Source organism: Pristiophorus japonicus, chromosome 31, assembly GCF_044704955.1.
Source record: "Pristiophorus japonicus isolate sPriJap1 chromosome 31, sPriJap1.hap1, whole genome shotgun sequence".
NCBI classification, from domain to species: domain Eukaryota; kingdom Metazoa; phylum Chordata; class Chondrichthyes; family Pristiophoridae; genus Pristiophorus; species Pristiophorus japonicus.
In genome coordinates this window covers 6,331,294-6,346,381 of record NC_092007.1, presented here as the reverse complement: position 1 = coordinate 6,346,381, position 15,088 = coordinate 6,331,294, and the positions used below count along the sequence as shown (strand labels likewise).

The 15,088-nt window shown below is 49.6% G+C and overlaps 1 protein-coding gene across 1 annotated transcript in view; it reads left to right on the top strand.

Annotated features, from left to right (window-relative positions):
• Window positions 1–242: 242 nt before the first annotated feature.
• Window positions 243–15,088, top strand: part of LOC139240427 (nectin-1-like) — a 43,637-nt gene continuing 28,791 nt past the window's right edge. The window contains exons 1-2 of the mRNA XM_070868943.1: window positions 243–520; window positions 11,082–11,423. Of these exons, the coding sequence (XP_070725044.1) occupies window positions 472–520; window positions 11,082–11,423 (391 nt within the window). The 5' untranslated portion in view covers window positions 243–471. The remainder of the gene's footprint in view (window positions 521–11,081; window positions 11,424–15,088) is intronic.

The following is a 15,088-nucleotide window of genomic DNA, read 5'->3' as shown; positions in this document are numbered from 1 at the left end:
AGAACTTCCCTTTTGTCATTTAATCTCTCCTGCCCTCCCACTCTATCACAGAACTTCACTTTTGTCATTTAATCTCTCCTCCCCTCTTTTCCTGTCTCTCGGCTTGCTTAAAAGCGCTTTGCCTCTGCAGCGTTTTCCCCGTGCTAACGAAAGGTCGATGGCCTGAAACAGATGTTGCTTGACCCACCGAGTGTTCCCAGCATCTGATGTGCACGGGCCACCAGTGTATGTGGACGCAGGCCTTCACGCTGCCAATGTTACAGCAGCAGCACTCTGAGGGAAACAGCAACATAAATAGCTCTTTGCTGATATTGCCACATGTGGGAGGGTTGTGTTTCCTCCCTGAACATCCAAACAGAGCTCCTTTTCAAGTGGAGCACAACCTGACGATCTTCACACGGAACCCTTTGCTCCGAAGTGTCACTTGTTCCAGTTTCATTGCGAGACAAAGACCCTTTTTGTGACGTTGGTATGGCTTTCGTTGTGTGGATCTCAACTGCGTGTATTTCTCTCCTCTGGGGTAAGTTCACAAGCGTCTCACATGATCTTGTATTTGAGGTATTTTTTTTTTTTAAGTCACTTCCAACTTCCTATAAGTCAATATCACAGGACAGTCACAGCACAGACGGAGGCCGTTCGGCCCCTCCAGCCCGTGCCGGCTCTCTGCAGGAGCACCTCAGCCAGTCCCAATCCCCCCACCCTTTCCCCGGAGCCCGGCAAATCTCTCTCCTTCAGGGACTTACCCAACTCCCCTTTTGAAAGCCACGATTGAATCTGCCTCCATCGCCCTCTCGGGCAGCGCGTCCCCGATCCTAACCACTCGCTGCGTAAAAAGGTTTATCCTCGTGTCGCCTTTCTGTCAATCGCCTTCAATCTGTGTCCCTCTGGTTCTCCACCCTTCCACCAATGGGGAACAGTTTCTCTCGATCCACTCTGTCCACACCCCTCGTGATTCTGAACCCCTCGATCGAATCTCCTCTCAACCTTCTCTGCTCCGAGGAGAACAACCCCAGCTTCTCCAGTCTCTCCCCGTCACTGAAGTCCCACATCCCCTGGGACCATTCTGGTCAATCTCCCTCCATACCCTCTCTAAGGCCTTCACATCCTTCCTAAAGTGTGGGGCCCAGAATTGGACACAGTGCTCCAGGTGGGGCCGAACCCGTGTTTTACACAGCTGTGTTTCCTGTATTGAGCAATCTGGAGTTGTGTTCCTCGCAAACTGGTTGGATTGTAGGTATTTTAAATTGGTGGTGGTCCTCAATCTCATTCTGTACTGTCAAGGCTTATTTGTGACAGACAGATGTCGCTGAAGATGAGGGAGAATCGTTGACCGACAGCTAAAGTGTCCAATAACCAAATGGAGATGTGCGATTGACAGGCATTTAACCGTTCACAACTGCTAACAATGTTTTCAGCACAAATTAATTTTCTTTGCTTAAGGTGTTTCATTCAATACCTCTGTACATCTGTCTGTGTATCTCTATAGCTGTCTGTTTATCTATCTATCTATCTATCTATCTATCTATCTATCTATCTATCTATCTATCTATCTATCTATCTATCTATCTATCTATCTATCTATCTATCTATCTATCTATCTATCTCTCTATCTATCTCTCTATCTATCTATCTATCTATCTATCTATCTATCTATCTATCTATCTATCTATCTATCTATCTGTCAGTCTATCTATCTGTCTGTCTGTCTGTCAATCAGTCAGTAAGTCAATCAGTCCTTCTATCAGTTCGTCTATCCGTCCGTCTGTCCATCTATCTATCGAGCTGGAGAACCTTGTGAAATTATTACGAATGCATCAACTCACTTTCTTTTCATGTATTACGGTGAAGCCCATCAGGTGCTGGAAAGGTTTTTACCTTAAAATCCATTATTACCTCCATTGCCACTTTGTAAACACATATTAGATCCACTAAGTTCAACCCCTCAACTTTTTTTTAGTGCAAGAGTCGTGTTCTGTTTCTCAGTGTCATCTGTGGCTCAGTGGGTAGAACACTCCCCTCTGAATTAGAAGGTTGTGGGTTCAAGTCCCACTCCAGGGACCTGAGCCCTGAGCATATAACTCTAGGCTGACACTCCAGTGCAGTACTGAAGGAGCGCTACACTGTCTCGGGGGCAGTACTGACTGAGCGCCGCACTGTCGGAGGGGCAGTACTGAGGGAGCACCGCACTGTCGGAGGGGCAGTACTGAGGGAGCGTCGTACTGTCGGAGGGGCAGTACTGAGGGAGCACTGCACTGTCGGAGGGGCAGTACTGAGGGAGCGTCGCACTGTCGGAGGGGCAGTACTGAGGGAGCGTCGTACTGTCGGAGGGGCAGTACTGAGGGAGTGCCTCACTGTTGGAGGGGCAGTACTGAGGGAGCACCGCACTGTCGGAGGGGCAGTACTGAGGGAGTGCCTCACTGTCGGAGGGGCAGTACTGAGGGAGCACCGCACTGTCGGAGGGGCAGTACTGAGGGAGCGCTACACTGTCGGAGGGGCAGTACTGAGGGAGCGCCTCACTGTCGGAGGGGCAGTACTGAGGGAGCACCGCACTGTCGGAGGGGCAGTACTGAGGGAGCGTCGTACTGTCGGAGGGGCAGTACTGAGGGAGCGCCGCACTGTCGGAGGGGCAGTACTGAGGGAGTGCCGCACTGTTGGAGGGGCAGTACTGAGGGAGCGCCGCACTGTCGGAGGGGCAGTACTGAGGGAGCGTCGCACTGTCGGAGGGGCAGTACTGAGGGAACGCCGCACTGTCGGAGGGGCAGTACTGAGGGAGTGCCGCACTGTCGGAGGGGCAGTACTGAGGGAGCGCCGCACTGTCGGAGGGGCAGTACTGAGGGAGAGCCATACTATCGCAGGGGCAGTACTGAGGGAGCGTCGCACTGTCGGAGGAGCAGTACTGAGGGAGCGCCGCACTGTCGGAGGGGCAGTACTGAGGGAGCGCTGCACTGTCGGAGGGGCAGTACTGAGGGAGTGCCGCACTGTCGGAGGGGCAGTACTGAGGGAGTGCCATACTATCGCAGGGGCAGTACTGAGGGAGTGCCATACTATCGCAGGGGCAGTACTGAGGGAGTGCCGCACTGTCGGAGGTGTGTCTTTCAGATGAGACGTTAAACCGAGGCCCCGTCTGCTCTCTCAGGTGGATGTAAAATATCCCATGGCACTATTTCGTAGAAGAGCAGGGGGAGTTCTCCCAGGTGTCTTGGGGCCAATATTTATCCCTCAACCAACATAACAAAAAAACAGATGATCTGGGTCATTATCACATTGCTGTGTGTGGGAGCTTGCTGTGCGCAAATTCGCTGCCGCGTTTCCTACATTACAACAGTGACCACACTCCAAAAGTACTTCATTGGCTGAAAAGCGCTTTGTGACCTCCGGTGGTTGTGAACGTCAAGTCTTCCTTCCTTCCTTCCTTTCTCCCGTTCTTTCTTTCTTTTTTTTCCCGTTCTTCTGTGAAAACGCACACCAAGTACTCATTTAACAAGCCTGCCGTGCACTTATGATCCATTATCGTCAACCCTGTAAATGTCGTTAATGGACCCATATCCCCCCTGCCACTCGCTGTGTCTCTCACTGTATTTACTAAAACTTTAGCTGTTAGTTTTGATATTTCTTCCAAATGTTGGTCCATACAGCCTTCTTGTACCTCTCTTTGCACAGGTTGTGATTTATTGGACCGTTGTCCCAGTCTGCTGGATACCTCCTTGTTTTGCATCTGTGCACGTTTTATTTTAGCTTGTGGACACCGACCAAAGATAATGAGAAATAGAACGTTACTATAAATATATCTTAATGGTAATAAGAATATAACCTAGAGCTGTACAGGTACGGAAAGCTCAACGCAAGCTCGAGGAACAGCCCCGCATCTTTCGGGTCAGCACTTTACAACCTGCAGGACTCAATATCGAGTTCAACAATTTCAGACCATTACCCCTGCTCCCATTTTTGCACACGGCAACTGCTGATTCTGCCATTCCCATTTACACCTCCTCGAGATCCATCGTTTGTTTCTTCCCTTGCCCCGTTACCATCCCCTTTTCCCTTGCGCCATTATTAGTTTTGTCATTTAATCTGCGCTCCCTTGCACCCGATCACAAACCTTCCCCCCTCCTCCTTTCCCTGCCCCCTGCACTTTGCTTAAAACCCGTTATATCGCTCACTTTTTCCCAGTTCCCAAGCAGATTGCTTGCTGGCAATGACTATCTCTCTAGAAGCACCCTGGGAACTCCCCCCCCCCCCCCCACCTTGTGATTGGTTGGGCGGGCCCACGTGACCCCAGGGACGCTCGCGGACTGCCTTGTGCCCCTGGGATCCGTGGGCCATTACGCAGGAGTGCACTCCCCAGACCCAGGCACAAGGTGGCACAGTCCCAAACTTGGGTGCCACCTTGTGCGATAGAACGTTTTCGGTTCGGAGTTGTACGCTGGACGCATGACTCCGACTACAAATTCCGGCCCACTGTTTTCCTCTGATTCCGATTGATAAACTTTGCAGGGGAGAACGTAAATTTAACAGCAAACATTTCAGCTTCCTGTATCTTCCCTCGGCCCCCTCCTATTTCGCATCCATGTGCTGCCCCTTGGTGACATCGTCCGTTCCCACATGTATAAAGTTTGCACAGTGCTGCAGTACAGCGGGACCTGGGGGCTACAAGGATAGTATGCAGTTACAGCAAGTGATCAGGAAGGCCAATGGTATCTTGGCCTTTATTGCAAAGGGGATGGAGTATAAAAGCAGGGAAATCCTGCGACAGCTATACAGGGTATTGGTGAGGCCACACCTGGAGTACTGCGTGCAGTTTTGGTTTCCATATTTACGAAAGGATACACTTGCATTGGAGGCAGTTCAGAGAAGGTTCACTCGGTTGATTCCGGGGATGAGGGGGTTGACTTGTGAGGACAGGTTGAGAAGGTTGGGCCTCTTGTTGCATAAACGGCAATTTCGCTAGTTGTGTGACTGGTGGTTACCTGCGACGGTTCCTGAGTTAAATACCAAATTACACACTAGACAAATGGCAGTACCATTAATGTTCGTTTAATACAGGAAAAGTACTATTTATACTCTATTTAACTCTGTTTAACTCTGCAGAAAGGCGTTTCAAAGGGTGTCCCTTTCCGCTCAAAATACTAACTCTCACAGTTACCCAATACGTTCCCGGGTGATCAATCCGGTTCTGATACTGTTCCTTCAAGGGTCTCTCCCCTGGTCTCTGCTTCTGCCGAGTGTTGGTCCTAGGTTCTCGCTGCCTAGGTGGGGTTTCCCCTCCTGGTTTATACTATTCTATAATCTGTCCCATCTCCTTTGCCTACACATTTGTCGGTGCCCTGTTGATTGGGTTGTTCTCGTTACAATCTGTCCCATTAATTACATTTTGCCTGCGCCCTGCTGATTAGTATATTCTAGTTACTGGCGATGCTCAGGTAGCAGGACTAATCAAACTTCAATTGGTAATTCATTTTATGTTCAAGGCACCTTAACCTTACTCTCGGGGTCTTTCCATTTTATGCTGCCTTAGCCTGCATACTTCTACACCTCTACTCATTGGAGTTCAGAAGAATGAGAGGTGATCTTATTGAAACGTATCAGATTATGAGGGGGCTCGACAAGGTGGATGCAGAGAGGATGTTTCCATTGATGGTGGAGACTAGAACTAGGGGGCATGGTCTTAGAATAAGGGGCCTCCCATTTAAAACTGAGATGAGGAGGAATTTCTTCTCTCAGAGGGTTGTAAATCTGTGGAATTCGCTGCCTCAGAGAGCTGTGGAGGCTGGGTCATTGAATATATTTAAGACAGAGATCGACAGTTTCTTAAACGATAAGGGGAGACGAGGTTATGGGGAGCAGGCGGGGAAGTGGAGCTGAGTCCATGATCGGATCAGCCATGATCCTATTAAATGGCGAAGCAGGCTCGAGGGGCCGAATGGCCGACTCCTGCTCCTATTTCTTATGTTCTTATGTACGCTGAGGACACCCAGTTCTACCTCACCACCACTTACCTCAACCCCTCCTCCGTCTCTAAATTGTCAGACTGCTTGTCCGACATCCAGTTTCGGAGGAGCTCTGGAAATTTTCCTCAATTGAATATTGGGAAGACTGAAGCCATTGTTTTCGGTCCCCCGCCACAAACTCCGTTCCCCAGGCCCCCGACTCCATCCCTCTCCCCAACTCCTGTCTGAGGCTGAACCAGACTGTTCGCAACCTCGGTGTCATAATTGACCCTCAAAATGGGCTTCAGACCACATACCCGCAGCATAATGAAATCCGCCTATTTCCACCTCTGCAAAGCTAGGCTGGCACTCCAGTGCAATGTCCGCACTTTCAGAAGGGCCGTCTTTCGGATGAGACGTTGAACCGACACCCCATCTGCCCTCTCAGGTGGACGTAAAAGATCCCATGGCACTACTTCGAAGAAGAGCAGTAGGGTTATCCGTGGTGTCGTGGTCAATATTTATCCCTCAACAAAACAAAAACAGATGATCTGGGACATTATCACATTGCTGTTTGTGGGAGTTTGCTGTGCGCAGGTTGGCTGCCCCGTTTCCCACAATACAACAGTGACTAATCTCAAAAGTACTTCATTGGCTGTAAAGAACATAAGAACATAAGAATTAGGAACAGGAGTAGGCCATCTAGCCCCTCGAGCCTGCTCCGCCATTCAACAAGATCATGGCTGATCTGGCCGTGGACTCAGCTCCACTTACCCGCCCTCTCCCCGTAACTCTTAATTCCCTTATTGGTTAAAAATCTATCTATCTTTGACTTGAAAACATTCAATGAGCTAGCCTTAACTGCTTCCTTGGGCAGAGAATTCCACAGATTCATAACCCTCTGGGAGAAGAAATTCCTTCTCAACTCGGTTTTAAATTGGCTCCTCCGTATTTTGAGGCTGTGCCCCCTAGTTCTAGTCTCCCCGACCAGTGGAAACAACCTCTCTGCCTCTATCTTGTCTATCCCTTTCATGATTTTAAATGTTTCTATAAGATCACCCCTCATCCTTCTGAACTCCAACGAGTAAAGACCCAGTCTACTCAATCTATCATCATAAGGTAACCCCCTCATTTCTGGAATCAGCCTAGTGAATCGTCTCTGTACCCCTTCCAAAGCTAGTATATCCTTCCTTAAGTAAGGTGACCAAAACTACACACAGTACTCCAGGTGCGGCCTCACCAATACCCTGTACAGTTGCAGCAGGACCTCCCTGCTTTTGTACTCCATCCCTCTCGCAATGAAGGCCAACATTCCATTCGCCTTCCTGATTACCTGCTGCACCTGCAAACTAACCTTTTGGGATTCATGAACAAGGCCCCCAGGTCCCTCTGCACCGCAGCATGTTGTAATTTCTCCCCATTCAAATAATATTCCCTTTTACTGTTTTTTTTCCCAAGGTGGATGACCTCACACTTTCCGACATTGTATTCCATCTGCCAAACCTTAGCCCATTTGCTTAACCTATCCAAATCTCCTTGCAGCCTCTCTGAGTCCTCTACACAACCCGCTTTCCCACTAATCTTCGTGTCATCTGCAAATTTTGTTACACTACACTCTGTCCCCTCTTCCAGGTCATCTATGTATATTGTAAACAGTTGTGGTCCCAGCACTGATCCCTGTGGCACACCACTAACCACTGATTTCCAACCGGAAAAGGATCCATTTATCCCGACTCTCTGCTTTCTGTTCGCCAGCCAATTCTCTATCCATGCGAATACATTTCCTCTGACTCCGCGTACCTTTATCTTCTGCAGTAACCTTTTGTGTGGCACCTTATGTGATGCCTTTTGGAAATCTAAATACACCACATCCATCAGTACACTTCTATCCACCATGCTCGTTATATCCTCAAAGAATTCCAGTAAATTAGTTAAACATGATTTGCCTTTCATGAATCCATGTTGCGTCTGCTTGATTGCACTATTCCTATCTAGATGTCCCGCTATTTCTTCCTTAATGATAGTTTCAAGCATTTTTCCCACTACAGATGTTAAACTAACCGGCCTATAGTTACCTGCCTTTTGTCTGCCCCCTTTTTTAAACAGAGGCGTTACATTAGCTGCTTTCCAATCCGCTAGTACCTCCCCAGAGTCCAGAGAATTTTGGTGGATTATAACAAATGCATCTGCTATAACTTCCGCCATCTCTTTTAATACCCTGGGATGCATTTCATCAGGACCAGGGGACTTGTCTACCTTGAGTCCCATTAGCCTGTCCAGCACTACCCCCTAGTGATAGTGATTGTCTCAAGGTCCTCCCTTCCCACATTCCCGTGACCAGCAAATTTTGGCATGGTTATTGTGTCTTCCACTGTGAAGACCGAAGCAAAATAATTGTTTAAGGTCTCAGCCATATCCACATTTCCCATTATTAAATCCCCCTTCTCATCTTCTAAGGGACCAACATTTACTTCAGTCACTCTTTTCCATTTTATATATCGGTAAAAGCTTTTACTATCTATCTGTTTTTATGTTTTGCGTAAGTTTACCTTCGTAATCTATCTTCCCTTTCTTTATTGCTTTTTTAGTCATTCTTTGCTGTTGCTTAAAATTTTCCCAATCCTCTAGTTTCCCACTAACCTTGGCCACCTTATACGCATTGGTCTTTGATTTGATACTCTCCTTTATTTCCTTGGTTATCCACGGCTGGTTATCCCTTCTCTTACCACCCTTCTTTTTCACTGGAATATATTTTTGTTGCGCACTATGAAAGAGCTCCTTAAAAGTCCTCCACTGTTCCTCAATTGTGCCACCGTTTAGTCCTTGTTTCCAGTCTACTTTAGCCAACTCTGCCCTCATCCCACTGTAGTCCCCTTTGTTTAAGCATAGTACGCTCGTTTCTGACACGACTTCCTCACCCTCAATCTGTATTGCAAATTCAACCATACTGTGATCACTCATTCCGAGAGGATCTTTGACTAGGAGATCGTTTATTTTTCCTGTCTCATTACACAGGACCAGATCTAAGATGGCTTGCTCCCTTGAAGGTTCTGTTACATACTGTTCTAAGAAACAATCCCGTATGCATTCTATTAATTCCTCCTCCAGGCTACCCCGTGCGATTTGATTTGACCAATCGATATCTAGGTTAAAATCCCCCATGACTACTGCGTTCCTTTTTCACATGCCTCCATTATTCTCTTGATTATTGCCCGCCCCACCATGAAGTTATTATTTGGGGGCCTATAAACTACGCCCACCAGTGACTTTTTCCCCTTACTATCTCTAATCTCCACCCACAATGATTCAACATTTTGTTCATTGGAGCCAATATCATCTCTCACAACTGCCCTGATATCATCTTTTATTAACAGAGCTACCCCACCTCCTTTCCCTTCTTGTCTATCTTTCTGAATCGTCAGATACCCCTGAATGTTTAATTCCCAGTCTTGGCCACCCTGCAACCATGTTTCTGTAATGGCCACCAAATCATACCCATTTGTAATGATTTGTGCCGTCAACTCATTTACTTTATTTCGAATGCTGCGTGCATTTAGGTAGAGTGTTTTAATACTAGTTTTTAAACCATGATTTTTATATTCAGTAGCCCTTTTTGTTTCTTGCCTTTGGTTTCACTGCCCTCCACTTTTACTCATCTCCTTTCTGTCTTTTGTTTTTGTCTCCTTTTTGTTTCCCTCTGTCTCCCTGCATAGGTTCCCATCCCCCTGCCATATTAGTTTAACTCCTCCCCAACAGCACTAGCAAACACTCCCCCTAGGACATTGGTTCCGGTCCTGCCCTAAAGCGCTTTCAGACATCTGGTGGTCATGAAAGGCGCTATATAAATGCAAGTCTTTCTTTCCTTCTCCGTAACATCGCCCGTCTCCGCCCTTGGTCTCAGCTCATCCGCTGTTGAAACCCTCATCCCTGCCTGTGTTACCTCCAGACTTGACTATTCCAATGCACTCCTGGCCGGCCTCCCACATTCTACCCGACGTAAACTAGAGGTGATCCAAAACTCTGCTGCCCCCATGCCCTAACTCGCACCGAGTCCCGCTCACCCATCACCCCCTGTGCTCACTGCCCCCGTGTCCTAACTTGCACCGAGTCCCGCTCACCCATCACCCCCTGTGCTCACTGTCCCCATGTCCTAACTCACACCGAGTCCCGCTCACCCATCACCCCCTGTGCTCACTGCCCCGTGTCCTAACTTGCACCAAGTCCCGCTTACCCATCACTCCCTGTGCTCACTGCCCTGTGTCCTAACTCGCACCGAGTCCCACTCACCCAGCACCCCCTGTGCTCACTGCTCTGTGTCCTAGCTCACTCCAAGTCCCACTTACCCATCACCCCCTGTGCTCACTGCCCCGTGTCTTAACTCACTCCAAATCCCGCTCACCCATCACCCACTGTGCTCACTGCCCCGTGTCTTAACTCGCACCGAGTCCCGCTCACCCATCACCCTCTGTGCTCGCTGACCTACATTGGCTCCCGGTTAAGCAACGCCTCAATTTAAAAATTCTCATCCTTGTCTTCAATTCCCTCCATGACCCTCGCCCCTCCCTATCTCTGTAACCTCCTCCAGCCCCACAACCTCCCGAGATGTCTGCACTCCTCTAATTCTGCCCTCCTGACTAGAACTAGAGGGCATAATCTTAGAATAAGGGGCCGCCCATTTAGAACTGAGATGAGGAGAAATTTCTTCTCTCTGAGGGTTGTAAATCTGTGAAATTCGCTGCCTCAGAGAGCTGTGGAAGCTGGGACATTGAATAAATTTGAGACAGAGATAGACAGTTTCTTAACCGATAAGGGAATAAGGGGTTATGGGGAGCGGGCGGAGAAGTGGAGCTGAGTCCATGATCGGATCAGCCATGATCTTATTGAATGGCAGAGCAGGCTCGAGGGGCCGTATGGTCGACTCCTGCTCCTATTTCTTATGTTCTTATTATCCCTGATCACAATCGCTCAACCATCGGTGGCCGTGCCTTCTGCTACCTGGGTCCCAAGCTCTGGAACACCCTCCCTAAACCTCTCCACCTCTTTTTTTTTTCTTATAATACTCCTGCGAAGCACCTTGGGATGTTAAAGGCGCTATATAAATACAATTTATTGTTGTTGTTCCCTAACCGTTTCCTACTATTGCTGTTCTTGCAGTTGTGGCCAGCAATCACGTCACAGTTGGAGAGACCATTACTGCCCTTGTTGGGGCTGAGGTTCTGCTCCCCTGTCAGTCAGAGAAGAACAACAGCACACTAGTGCAGACTTCCTGGAAAAAGGATAATGGGACGAATGCATTCATAATATACAACCCTCTATATGGGATCAGTTACTCAAATATTGGGGACTCCGGCCGGATAGCTTTCAGAAACCATTCTCTGCAGGACGGTTCCATCCTAATCAACTCTTCAGAACTGCAAGATGATGGAGCTTACTCATGCCATTTCACGTACTTCCCTGCAGGAAGCAAAGAAAAAACAATAAGGTTAACGATTCTAGGTACGTATTATTCGTGGAGCATTGTCCATGTGAAGATATATCTGTGGGGAGATGTCACAAATATGCGGAGTGTGGCTTGGGGTGGGTGGAGACACACATGAGTCCCCCTGCAAATATCATTGCAATTATTCACTCTAGTCATATTCATAAGAACATAAGAAATGGGAGCAGGTGTCGGCCATTCGGCCCCTCGAACCTGCTCCGCCATTCAATAAGATCCAATCATGGACTCAGCTCCACTTCCCCGCCCGCTCCCCATTAGCCCTTATTCCCTTCGCGTTAAAGAAACTGTCGATTTCTGTCTCAGATATATTCAATGTCCCGGCTTCCACAGCTCTCTGAGGCAGAGAATTCCACAGATTTACAACCCTCTGAGAGAAGAAATTCCTCCTCATCTCAGTTTTAAATGGGTGGCCCCTTATTCTAAGATCATGCCCCCTAGTTCTAGTCTCCCCCATCAGTGGAAACATCCTCTCTGCATCCACCTTGTCGAGCCCCCTCATAATCTGATACGTTTCGATTAGATCACCTCTCATTCTTCTGAATTCCAATGAGTAGAGGCCCAACCTACTCAACCTTTCCCCATAAGTCAACCCCCTCATCCCCGGAATCAACCGAGTGAACCTTCACTGAACTGCCTCCAAAGCAAGTATACCCTTTCGTAAATATGGAAACCAAAACTGCACGCAGTATTCCAGGTGTGGCCTCACCAATACCCTGTATAACTGTAGCAAGACTTCCCTGCTTTTATACTCCATCCCCTTTGCAATAAAGGCCAAGATACCATTGGCCTTCCTGATCACTTGCTGTACCTGCATACTATCCTTTTGTGTTTCATGCACAAGGACCCCAATAACTTGCTCTTTGATTGTTTCTGCCGCTTCTGTTTCATCATCATCATGGGCAGTCCCTCGGAGTCGAGGAAGACTTGCTTCCACTCTAAAAGTGAGTTCTCGGGTGACTGAACAGTCCAATACGAGAACCACAGTCCCTGTCACAGGTGGGACAGACAGTGGTAGAGGGAAGGGGAGGGTGGGACCGGTTTGCCGCACGCTCCTTCCGCTGCCTGCGCTTGGTTTCTGCATGCTCTCGGCGACGAGACTCGAGGTGCTCAGCGCCCTCCCGGATGCACTTCTTCCACTTAGGGCAGACTGGTCTTTGGCCAGGGACTCCCAGGTGTCGATGTATAGCCCACCTGTCTGGCTCAGAGACATGGACCATGTACAGTAGACACCTCAAGTCGCCGGAGAAATATCACCAACGATGTCTCCGTAAGATCCTACAAATCCCCTGGGAGGACAGATGCACCAACGTTAGCGTCCTCGACCAGGCCAACATCCCCAGCATCGAAGCACTGACCACACTCGACCAGCTCTGCTGGGCGGGCCACATTGTCCGCATGTCCCCAGACACGAGACTCCCAAAGCAAGCGCTCTACTCGGAACTCCTTCACGGCAAGCAAGCCCCAGGTGGGCAGAGGAAACGTTTCAAGGCCTCAAAGCCTCCCTGATAAATTGCAACATCGCCATCACTCATGTTTATTGTTAGCACATGGTACATATGTATTAATCAGTTAATTGTTTAGAGTTTGCTCTCTGGACATGGGTCAATCTTTTATTCCCAATCCAGAAACATGAGCACAAGATTTAGGCTGACACTCCAATATCGTACTGAGGGAGCACCGCACTGTCGGAGGGGCAGTACTGAGGGAGCACCGCACTGTCGGAGGGGCAGTACTGGGGGAGCGCCGCACTGTCGGAGGGGCAGTACTGAGGGAGCGCCGCACTGTCGGAGGGCCAGTACTGAGGGAGCGCTGCACTGTCGGAGGGGCAGTACTGAGGGAGCACCGCGCTGTCGGAGGGGCAGTACTGAGGGAGTGTTTCACTGTCATGAAAGGCGCTATATAAATGCAAGTATTACTTTCTCTCACCTCCAGCATGCCCCAAAGCCCCTTCTTCAGCCAGACCCTTGCTCTGGATTACACCTCCCTGCCCGTTGTGTCGGGCCAGCACCAACGGTGCCGATCCTCACGGTTCTGGTTGAGCTGAGGCTCAAACCCGACGTACTTTCAGTTATCAGGACTTCTCCGTCCCAGCTCTGAAATATCGCCGGTCCATTGCTTATTGTGCTGCACCTGTCCCCAGGGTCCGCCCTCTGTGGCAGAGTCTTCAGCCAACTCAGCCTCCCGAGCTTTGCTATATTACTGACCACCTTTACAACCTTCTCACAATGCACTTGTTTGGCGTTTCCCTTTGGTGCTGTCCCCGAACTCCCATCGCCTATTTTGTGAAGGCCTCGTGCCACATGAACAGCAGCGCATGAGTGCAAATTGTATCTTACTGATCGCAGGGAGGTTCCTGAATTGTAAAAAATACATCGAGTATTCCTGGTCCTTGCTTCCTTTCCCCACCTGCTCTCCTATCCTTCCTTCCTTCCCACGTCGGCCATTCGGCCCCTCGAGCCTGCTCCGCCATTCAATGAGATCATGGGCTGATCATCGACCTCAACTCCACTTCCCCGCCCGATCCCTCCATTCCCTTCGTTCCCAAAAATCTCTCGATCCCAGCCTTGAATATACTCAACGACTGAGTCTCCCCAGCCCTCTGAGGCAGAGAATCCCAAAGATTCACTCCCCCTCTGAGTGAAGAAATTCCTCCTCATCTCAGTCCTCAATGGCCGCCCCCTTATCCTGAGACTGTGTGACCCCTGGTTCTAGACTCCCCAGCCCCGGGGGGGAAACACCCTCCCTGTATCTACCCTGTCCTTCCTTCCACCTTCCCTCTATTGGACCATCCGATGGACCAATAGATGGAGAATTATCGTGAATATTTAACACTTATCGCCTGGGCCTCGAACCCCTCGCAGACTGTGACATCATAAGTGCGCAGCGCCCCCTCTCCGCCCCAGATGTGAAATTGCCTCCCGTCCCCCGCCTGCTGTATCGCCAGGCGGCAACAGCGGCAGGAAGAGGAGGTGTTGTCACCTCGTCTGGCCACGGGGGGGGGGGGCGCTCATCAACGGGAATGGTCCTCAGCTCGGCCGACCTTTGTTACTTGCGCTGGTCTGGCGCCGGCTGAAAGGGTTCGATGTTTCATGGCTGAATGCTGTCCCAGCCCTCCGCTCTGCGGGAGGAGTTAAACTAGTATGGCAGGGGGATGGGAACCTATGCAGGGAGACAGAGGGAAATAAAATGGAGGCAGAAGCAAAAGATAGAAAGGAGAATAGTAAAAGTGGAGGGCAGAGAAGCCCAAGGCAAAAAAACAAAAAGGGCCACATTACAGCAAAAATCTAAAGGGGCAAAGCGCGAGTGTTTGGGGCTGTAACGGCCATCGCGCTGGTCGCCGGGCAACGCAGAACGTCCGACAAGTAGGTTGTGCACCGCCATTGGCCCTTCCCGGTAAGCGAGGGAAACAGCCTCTGATACCGTTAGCAACGCGCTCCACATTGTTCAGCGCTCTGCCGCTATCGCCCCGCTCTCGGACTTCAGCGCCCGGAGAGAAGTGGTCAGCGCACGATTCAGCGCCCCTGCTCCCCTCTCGGAGCGCTGAAGCTGAATTTCCCGGCAGGAGAGAACCATTAGTGCCCGCCGCTGCTTCTCCGACTTTTCGAAAGTTAGCGCCCGCCGCGGAAACCCTCGCCCCCAGCGCGAGTTGAAAGAGACATTG